Here is a 20148-nt window from a genome sequence, read left to right as displayed (position 1 = left end):
TTTTTAAAGCAGTTTTAGGTTCACAGCAATACTGAGCAGAAGGTACAGAGATTCCCCATATACCCCCTGCTCCCTCCCCTACGCACAGCCTCCCCCATTAGCAATATCCCCAACCCGAGTGGTACATTTGTTAAAACTGATGAACCGACATCCATACATCATTATCACCCAAGGTCCTTAGTCTACATTAGGGATTCCTGAGTCAGTACTCTTAATATATAATATTGCCTTTGAATTCAAATAATTTGTATAATAAATATTCGCTGAAAGGGGAAAACAAAATGCTCAAATTGAAAAATTAGAAGAAAAATTAACCCATTTATTAGTCTCCAGGCATACTGAGGTAAAACAGTAATTCTGTTTTCAAGGACTTTCACCAAACTTCAATTAATATCTTCCTTACCTTGTCACAGCAATTGCATCTTCCAGAAAAAATTGATCAACAGGAAATGTACGACCTAGGAAAACAAGAAAATAAAACAGGAAAGTCTCAGAATACCCGTTCAACTATCTTGAAACTGTTTGTATATGCAAAATTGTCTTAAAACGAAGCTTGGCACAATAAGGTACTATATTTACTCTGTGGTCTTACAAGTATTCAAAACAAGCTTTTCATGATAAAAATGGAAGGAGTAGATTCCAGTTAGTAAATAAAACAGAAGTGCATAGTTGGAGAGATGATCATTTGCTAATAAGACTTTTTTTAACCTTTAAAAAAAAGAAATCTATTAAACCTTTTTATCCCCCTCTTCTTCCCTGCAGGGGACCTTTAAACAGTCAACAACTGTATTCTAGATCAAGCATATAATTTCATCTTTAAATCTACTGTCGATATCCTCTATAACTAGAATGAATTATTCACCACTCAGTGTTTCCAAATTGTTCTTTAGCAATCAAATGCAGAATGATAAACCAAAGCCCAAGGTGATAAATTAATCCCACAATGAGACTGTGAAAGCACCAAAAGAAGACACAGACTATCCAATTTCACTTACTCCCAGAGTGGAACAATATCCAGAAGTTTAGCAGAACCAGCAATGAACAAATATGCTATACACAGATAAAACTTTTCCCTTTATGATAGATTACCATTATAAACACACATTTTGATGTTAAACACAACAGAATGCTAGAAATCCTAATAACCCAGACTTTTTTTTTTAAAGCACATATAAATTAAAATCTCCCAGCAAATGAATATAACATTACCTCTTTATTAATTTCATTATATGGTTATGATTTTATTTGTTATAAACTAATCAATTCTTCTCTAGGAAGAGGTATAAATATTCATTTATATCTCAAGTGAACTTTAAAATAATTATATTTGCTTATTAGGACAATACATATTTACTGATGGATTTTAATCACCTGGTATAGTGATAACTGGGCAGGAATTAAAATATTCTGAAAAGAGCTCAGCGTTTAAAGTTGCACTCATCAGAATAACTTGAAGAGTTGGTCTCTGCAACACAATGTCTTTCAAAACTAGCAGTAAGAAGTCACTAGAGGAAATAAAAGAAACACCTGAGGATCAAACAAATTTAATACATGAAAATTAATAACCTTTGACATATTTCAAGTAAGTGTAAGACTTACGTGAAAAAAATTTATAACACTCATAGAAAGATGTGTCATGTTCCTAGATGTGAAGACTTAATGTTATAAAGATATCAATTTCCCACCAAATAAACTAAATTCAGTGTAGTGCCAATCAAAATACCAACAGCATTCATCATTGCATTTGATAATTCCACTTCTTAATATCTACATGTACATAAAGAGGTATATACAACGATTTTCATTATAGCATTGTTTGTAAATCAGTGGAAACAACCGAAATGTCTATCAACCAAGAAATGGTTAATTACAGTTATCATCCATTCTAAGGAATAACATGAGGCAGATAAAAGGAATAAAGTAGAGCTCTAGATACAGACATGAAAACATCTCTAAGAGATATTGTTAGTGAAAAAAACCCAAGTTGTAGAACAATATGTACCGCAGAACAGCAATGTCCTAACTGGTCTCCCTGTTTCAGCCCTTGCCCCCCTAAAATCTATTCTCAGTATGGTAGACCAATAATTCTGCACAAATGTAAATCTGATTGTGCCACTCTTCTGCTCAAAATCCTTCAACGACTTCTTATCAAAGTCCTCACTAACGAGGCCCTATGTGACATGATCTGTACCCTCACTACTCATTTCCTGTCGCTCTCCCCCTTTATCACTTGGCTCCAGCCACACTGTCCTCCTTGCTGTCTTTCAGACATGGACCCCAGGTCCCTTGCACGTTATTAATGTGCCTAGAAAGGGCTTCTCCCAGACATTCAAGAGGTAGCTCACTCACTCACTTTCTTGGAGTCTTTACTCAAAATGTACCTTTTCAGCTAGGCCTTCCCTGGCCACCATGTTTAAAATTTCAAATGTTCCCCTCCCTTGCATTTCATATTACCCTTTCTCTTCTTAGCACTTAACAAACATACTTTATATTTTACTTCTTTATCTTGCTTATTGTTGGGCTCTCTCACTAGAATATAAGCTCCATGAGGATGGGGATTTTGGTTATTTTGTTCTACAAGATACTACTCAGTATCTAGAACACTGCCTGGGATATAGTAGGTGCTCAATAAATGTTTGTTAATTTACTAAATGAATATATAATTTGTATAAGAAAAAAAAGGTCTGGAAATAAAAGTACCTATTTCTGACAAAGCAAGCATATATGTCAATGTATAGTAGGACATATCACCAATCTGATCACTGTAGTTATCTCTGGGGCAGGGACTGGGAATGGTTTGGGAGTGTTACAGGGGACTTTCACTTTATCTGTATTGTTTGAATTTTTTTTTTTTTTAAATTTTATTTATTTATTTATTTATTTATTTATTTACTTATGGCTGTGTTGGGTCTTCGTTTCTGTGCGAGGGCTTTCTCCGGTTGTGGCAAGCTGGGGCCACTCTTCATCGCGGTGCGCGGGCCTCTCACTATCGCGGCCTCTCTTGTTGCGGAGCACAAGCTCCAGACGCGCAGGCTCAGTAATTGTGGCTCACGGGCCCAGTTGCTCCGCGGCATGTGGGATCTTCCCAGACCAGGGCTCGAACCCGTGTCCCCTGCATTGGCAGGCAGACTCGCAACCACAGTGCCACCAGGGAAGCCCTTGTTTGAATTTTTAATGAGTATATTCTTGAACTACTTAGTTTTCTTCAATGAGCTAATTTAATTACATTTATGACTATTCTGTTTCTTTTTTAGGGAAAAGGAAAATAATATAACAATAGGTAAATGGTTAAGTAATTTATGGTACATCCACACGTTAGAATTTCCTCATGCAATTATTAGCAATAATTTCAAAGACAGTTCATGCTGTCATATTAAATATTAGATCAAATGCAGCACACAGCACTATATAATCCCAATAGTGTTTGTGGATATACATCTCTCTGCTAACTCCCAATATACTCCCAGAAAAAAACAGAACAAATTGTTAACATGTAATTAGCAATTCTATAAGGGACAGAAATTCTTCTTCTTGACATTTAATATTGCCTAAATGTGTCAGAATAATGTCATTATCTCTATGATCAGAAAATGTATTAAAAATTTTAAACAAATATAATTATAATTTTTCTATATTCAACCTTTTATCTTATCTATTTTTTAACTGATCTTGGTTCCTAGATTTTACTTTTTTTTTTTAATTTTTAAATTTTATTTATTTTTTTATACAGCAGGTTCTTATTAGTTATCCATTTAATACATATTAGTGTATATATGTCAATCCTAATCTCCCAATTCATCACACCACCACCCCCTATTTTCTGCCTTTTTCAGTCAGAGCTAGCAAATACTCCCCTACTTTTTCTTATAATTTGTATACTCCATTTCCAAAGACTGGTATTTGTAAATGCTCAAATCTCCCTTCTCCAGTGTGTAATTTATCTTTATTTGGATGTGAAAATACTTTGTTTATAACTGTTGATATTCTATAGGTCATTAGGTTTTATAAAAATCTCTTTTTGAGAGCATCATTGCAGCCAGGAACCAGATCCAGTGCTATCTTCCAGTTTCACTGAGTTTGTGGAAGTATAGATGTTATGAAACCCAAAGCTATTCTTTATGTTCAAAATTACATTGGATTTAATTTCCCCTAAAATTAAAAATTTATTTTTACAATACAATCATTTAAATATTATTAGTTTGGTTGAATGTTTTATTTGATTCCCTCTTCCAGGTTGTTCAGTGATTCTGTTAAAATAAATTCTTTCAAAAGTTCATTTTAACATTTAGGTGCAAAATGACATTATTTACCATTTATTTTTTTCCCTACTGTTTTCTGGAGTCTCTATGTAAAGATTATTTGCCCCTCAAAGATTTTCAGTGTTTTCTATATAGCTATTTAAAATTTATTATTGTCTTGTTCTAAGAAATATTTTTTATTTTGATCTATTCTTTTTAAAATTTTTTGGCCACACTGTGCTGCTTGCAGGATCTAAGTTCCCCCACCAGGGATCAAGTCCAGGGCCCCGGCAGTGAAAGCACAGAGCCCTAACCACTGTACCACCAGGGAATTCCCTGATATATTCTTTTTATATAAAAATATTTTTCTTTAGTTTCAAATTTCTTTATATTTCTTAATTACTACTATATTAGTGTATTTATTTCTTCTAACAAATAGTCTTCTGTTTACATGTCTTCCCTGTTCATTTTTTAAAAACTTTTTATCAGCAATAGCTGGGACCTCTTTTCACGTTTGTTTCTTTTTTTTTAGTTTTGCTATGATCTATTTTCTGCTTCTCTGTCAGCCCATCAACTTTACTCAGACTTTCTTCTTCTCAAGATATTTATAATAATATAGTCCTTTTTGGGAAAGCCTCATGATTTGCACAGGATCATCTCTCTTTTTCCCACTACTTTTTTACTACTTTAGAGCATGATCTACACGACAAACTATGATCAATGCCATCTATTTACCTGGCCCTTCATTTTAAAATATTGAGAATTTTGATTTTATACCTTGACCCTTTAATGACTTCCAATTCCATTAAAGTAAAATCCAAATGCTTTATTATTAATGGTGCATAGTCTCCTGCTTTTTTTAGCTGTCACTTTTCCCCTCATTCACTACATACCAGCTGCACTGGCCTTCCTCCAGTTTTTGGACTCATGAAGCCCTTTACCACTGCAGAGTCCTTGCAAATGATGACCTTGCCCTCATATGTCTCATAAGACTCCTTTTCACACTTCTGTTTTTAATTTAAATGTAATCTCTTCAGAGATATAATCTCTGACTATCTCATGGCTCTCTCCCCCCAAACACAGCATCCTGTTTATTCCTTTATGGTACTTATTCCAATTTGTAGTTATTTGCTTATTTATTTACCTGTTCATTATTTGTTTTTCCTATCAGACCATAAGAGATAAAGGGGAAACATATATGTTTGTTCACTACAGTATCCCCAGCAATTAATAGGCCACTTGGCACTTAATGCAGGCTCAATAAATATATGAATGAATGTCAGGACTGAATGACTGACCAAATGCACAAAGAAGGAAGCACATAGTGACCAATCCATCAGCTATAGCATGCATTACATCTGATATTCCTGCTAAGTACAGCACCCAGCTCAGCATGCTGCCTCTTATTAGACGATGTCCATCTAATAGGATGACTCTTCCAGTGATGAACATGTGCTCTCCTAGCATTTTTCGTGTCACAGACCCTGGAGACCAGGAAGGCAGTTCCTCTTCTCTAGCTTAAGCCTTCTCTATGGCAATTACCATTACTAGCTCTTAGGAACTTAACTGGAAGCAGAATAAAATTCTCTCAGCCATGTCTTCATTTGATGTGTGTGGGTATGCACTTGGAAAACCTTTGCCTTACCTTTCTTCTGTCCTCTCATGGACTTCATCAACAATGATATGGGTGATTCCTTGTAGGGCTGTGTCCCCCTCTAGCCTTCTTAGCAGCACTCCTGTGGTGCAGTATAACAGTCTGGTGGCTGAGGACTTACACGTAAAAGGGCATAGAAAGCTTTAATGAACTTTCTGAAAAAAGGAAACACTTTCCTGGCAAAGCCATTTTTAATGGATAGGGATAAAGAATACTGAAAACACCAGCAGTTCTATTTAATATAAACCAAGAAACTAAATGCATAGTTTCTTGCTGGCAACAACAAAGCTTTTCTACTTTACATCAAAATTTTAAGACTCATAGAAAGCATTCAAAAATTATTATAAAACATAAAAATAACAGTGAGTGATGAAATCAATTCTGCCTTTGTTCATTCCATATTTGGTTAAATGGATTAAATCCCAGTTTAGGAACAAAGCAGCACCTACTAGGTCACTTCTGCCAATAAAGAATAGAAGGTCTTTACAGAGGAAATTAAGTACACCCCAATAAGAGTTTAAACCAAAATATTTCTAAAAGGACTTCAGCCCTATTGAAGTATATATTCCAACTTGCCCAGAATCTCCAGACCCCAAGGGCGCTTCATACTTGAAAATTGTAAATTTCTGTCATCAGGAAATAAGAAAAGCATACAAACCTTGACACTTTCTAACCGGATCTGGTATCCCACAGTCAGACCCACTCTCTCTGCTCTTTCTTTAGCAACGCGTTCGGCGACAGAGATCGCAGAGATTCGTCGGGGTTGGGTACAGATGATGTTAGCCACCTTCTCAGGTGGTCCGTTCAGAGAATCATCCAGAATAAACTGTGGAATCTGTGTGGTTTTCCCACATCTGTATGTCAAAACAAATAAGTCCTAAAATAAGAGTTTTCAAGTGCTCTAGTTAACTAAAGAAGCAATCATATCCAATAAGGAAAGTAAGAAGCTAACTAGAATAAAAGTTGTTCACCTTCATCTATCTTCTAACCCTACCTACTGACCTATAACCTACAGCTGATAACTCCTAGGAATTTGCACTTAGGTTAACAGGGCAATCAAATAATAGTTTACTATTATTTGTAAAACTGGGACTACTGAATAAACATTAGGTTAAGGTCTATAAATGCCTCCAGGAATGTGAACTCTACATATGAATTCTAAAGAAACAGGAGTATTATGATTATTAAAATACTTTATATTTTTCCCATTGGTGTGGTATTGCTGTGGCTATACCAAAGTACTGACTGAGGTTAAAAAGATAAGAAACTGGAAGATACAAAGTTACTACTATATCTGTGAATCTGGGCACAAATGTAATTATTAAATTGAAGACCCTTGAATACAGAACTAGATTAAGCCTGCAACTTGTCCCTGCTAAATAGGTTTGGATAACATATGGAGAGTGTGGAACAGGAAAAATAATGTACCCTAAGTTGTTCTTAAACAAAAGCTTTAAGGAAATCAGAATAAATTTAGAAAATTTATTTCTGAAGTTTCAAGCTAAATGTTCTGGAACTGTCCTTTACATTTTAAAATGGGCCTTGTTAAAAGCCTTCAGCTAGGCCTTTTGCCTTAAAATCATGTTAAGGCAGAGGTATACAATATCTATAAATTCCTAAATTTCTGAGTTTTGTTTGTTTTTTGTAATTTGGCTCTATTGGCTACAGTTGCCACATTATTTGCCTCTGTGAAATATTATTTAATATTTGACAGGAAAAAGCACAAATAACACCAGCAACTGTTTTTTTTTAAAAGTAGAATTGGTGGTGGTAACCAGGGCACACACCGTATTTATAGATGAAAGCTGCATTACAAACAAATCACATTCTTACCCAGTCATACCACTTATAACAAGCACTTGGTGCTTGCTCAACAATTTAAGAATGTTTTCTCTTTCTTCCCAAGCAGGGAGTAATTGTCTTTCTTGCAGAATTGACTGGAACTGTCTGGAGGCCTAATAAAATAAAAGATAAGACATCAGTTTGGTTACTTTCAATCACCTTTCACAAAGCTCTGAATGTGGAATCCCATAGTTAGACCTACCCTTTCTGCTCTTTCTTCACCAATTTGTTTAGAGACAGAAAGTGCAGATTTGTTGGGGGTTGGATGCTGGTGACTTTAGTCAGAAGGCTGTTCAGAGAATCAGCCAGAATAAGCTGTGGGATCTGTGTGGCTTTCCTACATCTGAATGAACTGAAGGATCTTATAAGAGAAATAACCCCTCTTGCTTAGCACCTATCCAGCTATTTTTGTAAGTCTCTATACTAGCACTGTTCAACAGAACTTTCCGTGCCGATGGAAATGTTCTGTCTGCGCTGTCCAACATAGCAACCTCTGGCTCCATGTGGCTGTTGAGCACTTGAGCTGTGATCAGTGCTATCGAGGACCTGAATTTTTTTATTTTATTTAATTTTAATAAATTTAACTTTAAATAGCTACACGTGGCTAAGGGCTACCATACAACACAGCGTAGTTCTACACAGTATCAGATTTTTACCAAAATCACTAACAGTAACAGCACTCACTAAATGGTTCTTTTTTTTTTTTTTCAACATCTTAAATATATACAATTTTTATCTGTCGAGAATAAATAAATAAAAATAAACTGGTATGGATTTATAGATTTCTTTTTTTTTAATTCCTGGGTTATAATCCAATACTGTATATCCAATACCTAAGATATAATCCAATTTATTTTCTTGCTCTCATTATTTCATTTTGGCCATTGGGAGCTTTTCCAGGTTGATCCCTGAGTCCTTCTGACACGCCCTCATCGTTTTTTTGTTTTGTTTTGTTTTTGAGTACTCCCTCATTTAAAGGGTTCTTTTTGGCCAATCACCACATCTATGTAACTCAGTTTGACATCTAATGGCCAATGCTATAAACATTGTACTGTAGGTTAAAACTGTGGATGTATTTTTGACTAACGTAAGAAATTTATACTAACATTTATATTAAAATACACATTTTCTGCATGTAATTTTATCACCTCTAAACACACTGTTCAAACTGAATGTGTAATTTTTTATTTCCACCATCTTATTATTTATGGCGCGATTTTCTAGTCAATTTGACATTCTATGGGTGTTGCAGTATATATGTACTAGTGTTATATATATACTCTGTCAAAAATCAGAATCACAGAACTTTAGAATCGGAAGGGCCTTAGATAGCATCTAATCTAATCCCCAAACTGGTTAAGCAACTCGTCTTTATCCTACATCCAACTCTGCCCTAATACTTCCCTTATGAGTTCTTTTAAAATAATCTTATTTTTACCCCTGAATGGGGTAAAAACAACATGGACTTTGAAAACAGAGAGAATTAGCTTGAAACCCTGTGTTGCCACTTACCAGCTATGTGACCGTGGGCAAATTATTTATCCTGTGAGCCTTTGAAATGGGGTAAGAGTCCCTCCTTATCCTTCTCCTTTACTATACTGTTATTTCTAATGTAAATCACAGTACTACTTTTCCTTTCACTTATCAGATTTCTATCATAGTAACAAAGCCACATGATTCTCAGAATATTTGGTATATATGTGTTTCATTTTCATCAGCCATTGGATTTTCCAAAACTATCTAGAACATGCATCCAAGTTTGCTGTGGCATGCAGAAACTTTGACAAATCAGAGTAAAAGAGAACTGAAAGTATACCATAGAGAGTAGCCAAAGCTTCCTAATTCCTAATCCCTTCATCCATACATTAGGGAGACAATGCTAGCTATTCTCTCAGAATACCCTACCTGTTTTATTCGGAACTGCTTGCAGATTTTGACATTTTCAGCACGTACTGATTTTGCCTGCCAGTCATATCTTTTGGAAATCTTTTTCTTAAGGTTGACATAGCTTTCATTCTCCACCATAACTGGTGCAGGACCTTCATCCTCATCTGTCTCCTCCTCAGGCTCTGATTCTTTTTCAACTTGAAGGGGATAAAAGGAAACGTTTTCAATATAGAGCCCTTTCTTTAGCAAGGAAAAGTCACTATCTAACAAAGTAACAACAACAAAAAAATCATAAATGGAGAAAAAGTTAAAGCTTGAATAAAACAAGTTCATTCATTTCCACACTACTACTTCTACTGCTAAAGAACTTAAAATGCATCTCCAAATAAACTTTAATCAAGTGTAAGTGGCTTTGATTAAACCAAATTAAAAACAAAGAAAAGAAAATCATGCCCTGCCTTGTTAATCCAGTGGACTCTGTACATTCAGGAATTAACTGAAAGTTTCAAATATTTGCAAGTGTACCTACAATTCCATGACACAAAATAACCCAAATGTCTATCATATGATGAATCAATAAATGAAATGTGGTATGTCCATATAATGGAATAGTATTCAGTAATAAAAAGGAATGAAGTACTGATACACGCTACAACATGGATGAACCTTGAAAACATTATGCTAAGTGAAAGAAGCCAATCACAAAAAGCCACATATTTACTATATGATTCCATTTCCATGAAATGTCCAGAATAGGCAAATCCATAGAGACAGAATATAGATTCATGGTTGTTAGGGGTTGGAGGAAGGGAGAAATGAGGAGTGACTTGCTAACAGGTACAGAGTTTCTTTCTGGGGTGATGAAAGCGTTCCAGAGTTAGACAGTGGTCATGGTTGCACAACTCTGTTAATATACTAAAAACCACTGAATAGTATACTTCAAAAGGGTAAATTTTATGGTGTGCAAATTATATCTTAATAAAGCTGTTATCTTAAAAAAAATGTTCACGACACACAGTTTGTCATTTCTTGAGGAACACATCTGAGTGCTAGAACTCGCTGCAGGTTGGGAGCGAGTCAAGGGGCCAGTGAGGGAACCTAGCCGGCTGTCCAGCATCTGCATCTCGGTGCAGGTTCACTGTTCTCTACCTGTTGACATTTACCTAGGAACTCCTGGGAAATAATAAAACTTGCTGCTCTAAAAGAAAGGTGGCAAAAAATAAGAGAGATCCTACGGTGAACTTTGAAAGGGGGGTTACTTGTGATGTAAGAATCTGTACGGCACTCTTGGATCTGGAGGAAGCCAGAGGCTTGTACAAACATTTCTCTATTTGAGGATTTAGGGACCCATAAAGAGAGACATCCCCTAATGACTTTTGGGGGTCTAGCATACTAAAAGCAGGGGGGTACGGATGGTGGTATAGAAAGAGAAGTATCTCTAAAAACTCATTTTAAAGTAATCCTATATACAATAACAGAAGTAATCACATGAAACCAAATGGATTACACGAAACAGACTTTTCTGGAAGGATGCTTTAAGGTTCTTCCAGCCCTCGACTGCTAGAATAAACTTATACATCACTACAAACTTTCAATTCAGGGAGCCAGACACAGTGACAGAATTAGGCCTTACAAGTAAAGTCAGGTCACAGCTCAGGGGAGACCCTATACCGGCCCTCAGAGCCTCTGATTGCTGTAATCCATCATTCCAAACCCCGCCTCCACAACACCGCATCAGTGCCTGACATACCTTCTGGAATTTGATTTGAAAGAAACGAATTACTTGGAATCACTGGTTTATGACAGACAGGATTATTTATTCTGGTCCCAGAGGATACTGGCAGAAAGTTCACAGGAGGGATACTGTACTTGTGATGGGTATTTGTTAGTAACTTGGCTATTTCTGATTCTTCCTCTAAAAGGGTTATCAAAGAATATACAACAGGTTCTGAAGTTTCTGCAAATGTCAAGGCCTTGCCATAAAGGAACTCAGAAATATGTAAACGACAAGCCAGAGGTAGATTCTCATTGGTGGAATAAAATGCCACAAGGGGAGCTTGGTAGGGGTATTTGTGGTCTTTAGAAAATCGAATTTCAAGTTCGTATAAAAAAGATGCATCTTCGTCAGCATTTAGATGGGAATCATCTACACTTCTTTCTGCTTTTCCAATAACTTGATTTGGGGGCACTTCATGTTTGAATTTGCACTTTGATCCAAATTTGCAATTTCCTCTGAGGTAAAATTTACAGATTTCAAGTGACGTCTCCTGTATATTTTTGGTACGTTCCTTTTGCTTGGATTTGCGGAATTTACTCGCCAAATACCCCAGTTCTAATCCAATGGTCCAGACTCTGTTCTGAATTCTTTCTATAAATTTTTCTCCACAGATTGACTTGAGAGCAAAGGCCTCTTCCTGTCGCTGTTCCACACTCTCATCCAAGCTTATACGCGCAACGGCCTCAGAGATCTTCATCCTCTCTCCAAATGTCTCTGAAAAACACTGGGTGAGCAGATGTTCCAGTGATGCCCCCAGGTCTCCATCGCAAATTCTCAGGGCTGCCTGACAGCGCTCGGTGTTGAAACCATACCTGCCAAGTGAGAAGATGACAAAAAAGACTGAGTAATATCAAACCTCAAAAGAGAAATTCATTTAAATACATATATGGGAAGGCATAACTATACATAGGCAGGGTTTGTGTCTTGAAAAAGTGCACCTGATAGGGGCTTCCCTGGTGGCGCAGTGGTTGGGAGTCTGCCTGCCAATGCAGGGGACACGGGTTCGAGCCCTGGTCTGGGAGGATCCCACATGCCGCAGAGCAGCTGGGCCCGTGAGCCACAACTACTGAGCCTGCGCGTCTGAAGCCTGTGCTCCGCAACAAGAGAGGCCGCGACAGTGAGAGGCCCGCGCACCGCGATGAAGAGTGGCCCCCACTCGCTGCAACTAGAGAAAGCCCTCGCACAGAAACGAAGACCCAACACAGCCAAAAATAAATAAATAAATAAATTTATATATATATTAAAAAAAAGTGTACTAACTCCTCCTTCATCTCCCTATCCTAAAAGAGAGGATACTGGGCGTATCAGGTACCGCTGGAACACACACAACACGAAAGTATTCAAGGAGAGGTAGGTGCGTTTATAATACACTTCCAGTTTCCTTTAATTTTCCCATAAATGATGAAAGCAAACCTGGAAAGTTTTTGCACTGCAAGTGTTGAGACTGTAAATTCTGGATAATGCGGCTCCACCAGGCCTGAGCCAGCACATTCCAAAGGATCTGAGTCGGGAACGAGGGAAGCTTCTCGTCCAGCTGACCAGTACTGCTCGTCATCATCATCAGGCTCATCATCTTCGTCCTCCCCAGAAACACCTCTTCTGGCAAAAGTAACATTCTCATTTATTAATTTCTACTTACCTCAAAGAAAAATTTAGTAAGAGTCTAAGAATTTAATTCAAGGAACCAAAGGACAGAGAATCCTGACCACTATTCAGTCACTGATTTAATTTTTTATTGACCTATTAATTTATATCTCAGCAAGTAACAGAACTTATTACCTGCCCGGTACTATGTTAAATGTTTTATATGTACTATCTCTTTGAAAATCTTCCCAATAACCCAGCCAGACTGGAATCTCTATTTTTTTTTTTTCAGATGATCAACTAAAATTTAAGAGAAGATTAGTAACTGCCAAAGGTTATAAAGTAAAGAGCAACTAGAGATTTTAACCAAGGTAGTCCGACCCAGAGTCTGTGTTCTTAACTATAGAAGCCTTGGCTATCCTCTCTCTCTTCTCATTCGTAAAACCATCGCTATTTTTTTTTGCTTTGCTGCATAACCACCTTTCCTAAATTTAAGACAGATAAGCAATTTGTAGATAGGATGGAAACTGAGCTGTTCATGGCTGACCGTTCATTAATTCTGGCAAATGGAAAGGATTAACCTCTCCAACTGAAATCACAAAGCAAAATAGCCAAAAGTCTAAAACAATCTTTCTCTTAGGCAAATGGTCATGAGAAGTGCAATCATAAGACTTCATCTGATCAACTCAATATTTGCTCCTAGAACAATGCTTCTACTTGCTCACTACAAGGTTTTATTTGAAAGGTTATCAAGAAAGCAACTACTGAATCCATATTAGCACTGTCCTAGAAAAAGTAAAGATGAAAAGGCGATCTGTACCATTGCTCACAGATACTGCAAAACAACTCACTCTAAAACTGTTGCTGAATAATTATTCTTGTATTTCTCTTGACTCACTTTCAACTAGTTATACAGCCACTACAGGATCAGTACTGATACAGTATTCCAAAGACACACAGGACCCTCACACTGCCAATGCATCTTCCTCAATATAGTAATTTACTGAAATAAAATAATTTACTCAGATCCAACATCCGCATCTTGTTCTTGCAGGTCTCGGAGAAGAGCTTTCACTTTTTCTTGATTCTCAGAAGTCATATGTAGAGTCTGAAGGGGCACTTTGGCTTCAGGCTTCCATTTGGGGTGTGCGTCCCCTTTGCTCACGCTACTGTTACTAGGTCTGCAAAGGACACAAGAACAAAATTACACATTTATCCGTGAGCAGAACTTTTACACTCTCCTCAGGGTCCCCAAATGTATACAACATGACTGGACTGTCAAATACCCTACAAAAGATGACAATGAATGTGAAGAGATTCTCTGTTTTCTACAGTATTTACCAGACTTCATTATATTGAAACTGCTGGAGAAAAACCTGATTCGATGCTTCATCATTAAATCTGGCTTCACTAACTCAAAAGTCCTCTGGAGAAAGTAATGCTATGATGACACCTTCTGCACTAGTGGATGTTCAAAAGAAATGTGCTACATACAAAGAGTACATATTTCATTCTATTTGAGGTACTTGATCTGAAAACAACTGAGAGTCCTATCTTGTGAATATTAGGCCCTATTTTTGAAATATTTACCTAAATTATTATTTCCTGATTACAAAAATCATAATAATACATGTTCACTGTAGAAAAGTAGAGAACCAAGAAGAAAACAGAAGTCGTCTTAAATCACATCAGTCTTTTTCACATACATTTTTTATAAAATTGTACAGCACATATAATCTTTTATAATTTGCTTTATTTCCTTATCAAAATAAAACTGTCATTTCCACCAAATTAAATATTTTCCTACAACTTAACTTTTAAATGGTTACACATACATATAGAGGTACTAGAATTTATTTCACCAATCTTTCATTTTTGGAATTTAGATTTTTTTTTTTAGGGATACTTATTAATATTTAAAACAATAATCAGCTCTAAAGTTTAACTTTACTCACTAAATTTCTTTTTTTCACTTGGCATGTTTCATTATACATTTTCACAAATCTAGGGAAATGGCAGAAACTTTCTCTGCATTGAAAATCCAACATATTATTGAGACTTTGAAAAGAACCACACACTTACACTCGCAAAACTGGGTAGCAAAGGAGAAAATAGAATAGACTGTGGTTTTTAACCACTTAGTTGCAACCTCTGAAAAGAAACATTAGCCCAAATTCATTATTTTCCCTTTTGGTTTCAAAACATTTTAAATCTACAGAAATTAACACCATTTACCAAGATTCACCAATTGTTAACAGTTGCCATACTTAAATGCACACACACATTTATGCCCTTCTCTTCTTATTTCTCTCTCTACACACACATATATGCATATATATCTGCTCCCCCATATATGTACGTGCATGTTCTGCTGAGCCACCTGAATGTAAGTTGCAGGCATCACATTCACTCTTAAATACTTCAGCGTGTTATTTCCTAAGAACAGAGACATACTTTTATATAACCACAATACTCTTATCACTCACGAGATATTTTATATTGATATCATCTAATATATAATCCATATTCAAAGTTCCTAACTGCCTCAATCATGTCTTCTACAGATTTTCTGATTGAGTATCTAGCTTAAAATGACATTTAGTTATCTGTTTTTCAAACTCCTTTAATTTAGAATAGTTCCCCCACCTATTTCCTGGCATTGACTTTTTTGAAGCACTTAGGCTAGCTGTCTTGTAGAAGTCTCACTATTTGGACTTGTCTGATTGTTTCCTCATGATTATTAAAAAAAAAAAAAAGGGGGGGGGGTGGGTGGGTGGGTAGGGGGAGAACTTCCATATGCTCCCATCTCACCTACTTCTTATTTGTAAACCCCTATACTTTGCCTTCCTTCCAGTTCCTAAGGATGAACCATCCTTGATCCTAAAGTCAGTCCCTCTGTATACTGTATATACAATCTCTTTAACCTCCTCAAGGAAATCATTCCAGCACTTATCCCCCCCTCTACATCATCAGATCATCAGTTCTTCATTCTCCTTTGGATCAGTTCCATCAGCGTACAGACATGCTATATAACGTCTACCATCTTAAAAAAAAAATCTTCCCTTTGACTGCATATCCCTCTCAAGCTACTGTCCTATCTCTCCTCCCTCCCCTGCCCTTTAGAGCAAAACTCCCTCAAAGGGTTATCTAAATCATTGTCTTTGTCACCACTTTCTATCGTCTTCTCTCTGAAACACACTCCAATAGGGTTTTCTCCACACTAAGTATACTAAACCAAACAGCTCTCGTCAAGGTTACCCATGCTATCCACATTGCCAAATCCAGTGGACAATTGTCAGAACACATTTTTCTTTTTTCTTTATATTGGCTGTGCCACGCAGCTTGTGGGATCTTAGATCCCGACCAGGGATTGAACCTGGGGCCACAGCAGTGAAAGTCCTAACCACTGGGCCACCAGGGAACTCCCAGAACACATTTTTCTTGACCTATTAGAAGCATTTTTTATACAACTTGCGGATTCCCTTTAAGTATCCAATCCAATCTGACTGGATACTTCCCTTGAAAACACCTTCATTCCTTGACTTCCAGAAATAATCTTAGTTTTCCTCCTACTTCACTGGCAACTCCTCAATCTACTTTGTCTCATTTTCCTAATCTCTCTCAGTTCTAAAGCCTAGAGTGCCCCAGGGCTCAAAGTTCAGACCTCTTCTCTATATCCTATCTCATCCAGTCCCATAGCCTTAAAGCACATTTATTCCTAGAGGACTCATACATTTACTTCTCTAGCCTAGATCTTGTTCTTGAACTCGACTTATATACTAAATTGCCTATGAAATTGCCACTTGGAGTGTACCTTCTAACTGGTCTTCCTGCTTCCAACCCATGTCCCCCTGTAGTCTATTCTCCACAGAGCACACTGAGGCAGGGGCACTGAATATGGGTGCACAGACTATACACTATGCAAAGGGTCCTGAAGTAGGGAAGGAGGGGACAGCAAGAGCTAAAATCCAGTCTATGCTCTGCTTGCCAAGACATCCACCCTGGAGCTATAACTGCCCAAAGAAAGGGGCACCATTTTCTAATTCACATGAAGGGATATACTGAATAGCAGTAACTCTGGCTAGAGTGATTGATGTCACACACTCTTGCCTCAAACCCTTCAATGGCTTCCCATTTTACTCAAAGCAAAGCCAAAGTCCTTATAATGGCCTTTTTGGCCATGGCACGTGACTTGGCTCAGTCCAGTTCAAGATGCTGACAAACCTCACGGCTGGTGCTTGAAAGACAGAATTGTGGCGCTTGAAGAAGCATTTCAGGTAGATAAGGTGTATTTGAACATGTGATGACTGATATATACAGAACAGATGTTTTTGCTTTCCTTGACGTTTCCTGGTGGTAGCAGGGGTGAACTTTTGAGAAGGTGCCAAATACCTGTGAGAATGTATGTCTGCCCCATTGAGAACGTCTGTAGAATTCAATTCCATTATTTAAAATAGTTTTTCTACTGACCAGCCCCAGCCTGAAGCTTGACACAATAACTAGACAAGCTATTCTACAACTATCCTAAGATAACTTTCTCAACTGTGCTTTAATTTTCAAAGGTTATTTTAAAATCCCATTCTTTCGACTATTCTAAAGATTATATATTCCAAAGTATCCTTTTAAAAACTTGGTTTTATATGCTTATGATTTTTTCTATAATAAATCATTTTAATGATTATATCTGACCCCTTTGACAGAGAACAGATCAATGGATTCCTAAGGGTCAGGGAAGAGTGTGCTGCAAAGGGCATGGGGGAGTTTTGAAGAACTGTTTATGGCGATGATTGCATTTGTCAAATTTTAGGTTGAGTTTTACTGAACGTAAATTACACTTCCATGAACATGACTTTTAAAACTTAAAAAAAAAACAAAAACAAACAAAATCCTTAGAATGGCCTAAAACATCCTATACAGTAGAGTCTCTCGAATCTAACTGCCTATCACTTCTTACCCATCCATGCTAGCCACATGGCTTCCTTGCCATCTCCTAAATCTTCCAAGCACACTCCTGCCTTAGGAACTGTGCACCTGCCGTTCCCTCTGCCTTGAACGTTCTTCCCTTAGATAGCTTCACAGCTTATCCTTTACTTCTTTCTTGTCCTGGCTCAAATGACACATCATTAGAGAAGTCTTCTCTAATGATCACTCCATAGAAAACAGCAACCAGCAATCTATTTCAGTATTTTCTATCCCTTTATCCTTTATTTTTCTCCGTAGCGCTTACCATCTGACCTATTATTATAATACCTTTGTTTATGGTCTTTATACCTCAAACCTCCTTCTATGAAGACAAGGACAATATTCTATTCATCGCTGTAATCCTGGTTCCTAAAACAGTGCCTGGTGCATGGTAGGCACTGAGTAAATATTTCCTGCATGAATGAATGTCTGAGACTCTAAGAACCTAAAAAGTCAGTGTTTTCAGAAAGAATGGAGCTGCATCTAACTCAGCATTTAGGTTCTTAAGTCAGCAGCTAAGGTGAAAGTATAGTTTTAGATTATTCTGGAAGATTCTTAAAAAAGTGTCAAGTTTGAGACTGATACATTATCTCTCAGTATGTCCAAAATGACCATTTTTCATTTAGAATGGAAAAAAAATGTAGATTCTCTGGTTGCATACCAGGTGAAATATTTGATTATGGTAGAGACCATGTATAAGAAATATATACTTAAACATTATTATCACATACTCAGTACATCAAAGAGGCTTAAACTACAAAAAGCACTTGGAAACTGAGACCGACTGAGGGATGAGCACATTCCTCTCCCGTATCCTGTTCACTGCGGAGCCCAGATTCCTTTTGCGGCAAGTTTAACTACTTATATACTATTGGTTCTTCTTTTTCTTTTTTTCCTGAATACATACAGTTGAATTCATTTAAGTTAAAAGCATTTATGATGCAGCACTCACCTATATTCCTTTCTAAGTAATATTTAGTTGGGAATTATTCCCACAGAAGAGTTTGTGTATGTATGTGTGTATATACACAGCTCTAAAGAAGTCTCTCCATCTCTAAAAATTCAAGTAAACAGCTTGAAGTGCAATTTGAGAAACAACGAGAATTTTATATTTACACTGCATAACATGCAGTAGTAAAATCTTTACTTTCATTAAACATGCATTAGAATTATCAGAATTTATTCACTAATTAAAAGTTGAACATGAGAAAAGCCTGGGTATGATATCTACCACTGGTCATCACATGAAGTTCCAGTAAATATTTGGTTGATCTGGTTGGAAAATAGATAATTCATCAACTAGACAGATGGAGTATAGCCAGATCTCATTTGGGGACCTTCAAACTACAATGCCTAAGAAATACTTAAAATAATTTTCATCACCTTCACCATTTCCAATATTTACTTTCCTAGTAATACTGATTACAATAACAATATTATACTCAATTCACAGTGTCATGTGGAAGTTAAAGTTAACTTCAGATTTCAAAGCACCACCCCCATCCCCGGCCCAACAAAAGGTGTTATTTGCCATCATGCCTTTAGAAAAGGTTACAAAGAGGGGGCTTTAAAACAAGAGGAAGATAAGTTGGCCAGAATTACTTGGCATTTTCCCCCTTTGTCTTAGTCATCTGTTGTCCATAGATCAGGAATTGATACTGTTTTCATATTTGAACATTTAAAGAGTATAATGACCTGGATGAACGCCTTGATTCATTGAAGATAGAAAAGTCATCGCCATCATCCCAAATTCTACTTGAGGCCTTTCTATTGCCACCAATGCCACCGCCACCGCTGCCACCCCCATGAGATTTACTAGCATGACTTCTGCCTCCTCTTCCTCCTCTGGAAGACCCCTTTCCACCTCCTTTCCCTGGCTTGCCTTTTCTTCTTACTGAAGAACTCATTTTCACCTGCAAGAGAAAAAAGTAATGCAGACATTATAAAAATCAGACAAGTATAATACTCCTTTGTTTGTCAAAGTTATGGATATAGCCTATTTTAAAGAAAAAAGGAAAATGCATACTTTAAAAGGGCCAGTTTAGGACTTCCCTGGTGGTGCAGTGGTTGAGAATCCGCCTGCCAATGCAGGGGACACGGGTTCGAGCCCTGGTCTGGGAAGATCCCACATGCGCGGAGCAACTGGGCCCATGAGCCACAACTACTGAGCCTGCGCGTCTGGAGCCTGTGCTCCGCAACAAGAG

The 20148-nt window shown here is 37.1% G+C and overlaps 1 protein-coding gene across 10 annotated transcripts in view; it reads right to left on the bottom strand.

Moving 5' to 3' along the window:
- The window catches only part of DHX57 (DExH-box helicase 57), a 60028-nt gene that overhangs the window by 27793 nt on the left and 12087 nt on the right, over window positions 1-20148 (bottom strand). For 4 of the 10 annotated variants that reach the window (XM_082356075.1, XM_082356076.1, XM_082356074.1 and 1 more), the window contains exons 2-11: window positions 19640-19857; window positions 14005-14163; window positions 12812-12997; window positions 11372-12210; window positions 9640-9818; window positions 7726-7847; window positions 6551-6746; window positions 5884-6008; window positions 1372-1505; window positions 404-458 (exon numbers count right to left, since the gene is read on the bottom strand). In XM_082356075.1, coding sequence (XP_082212201.1) covers window positions 404-458; window positions 1372-1505; window positions 5884-6008; window positions 6551-6746; window positions 7726-7847; window positions 9640-9818; window positions 11372-12210; window positions 12812-12997; window positions 14005-14163; window positions 19640-19851 — 2207 coding nt within the window. In that variant the 5' untranslated portion in view covers window positions 19852-19857. Of the gene's footprint in view, window positions 1-403; window positions 459-1371; window positions 1506-5883; window positions 6009-6550; window positions 6747-7725; window positions 7848-9639; window positions 9819-11371; window positions 12211-12811; window positions 12998-14004; window positions 14164-19639; window positions 19858-20148 lie in introns of those variants that run through there. The other 6 variants (XM_082356077.1, XM_082356073.1, XM_082356072.1 and 3 more) reach the window with 4 other exon arrangements.

Source organism: Balaenoptera borealis (genome assembly GCF_965194805.1).
Source record: "Balaenoptera borealis genome assembly, chromosome: 15".
Classification (NCBI taxonomy): domain Eukaryota; kingdom Metazoa; phylum Chordata; class Mammalia; order Artiodactyla; family Balaenopteridae; genus Balaenoptera; species Balaenoptera borealis.
This window is presented reverse-complemented; position numbering and strand designations above follow the sequence as displayed.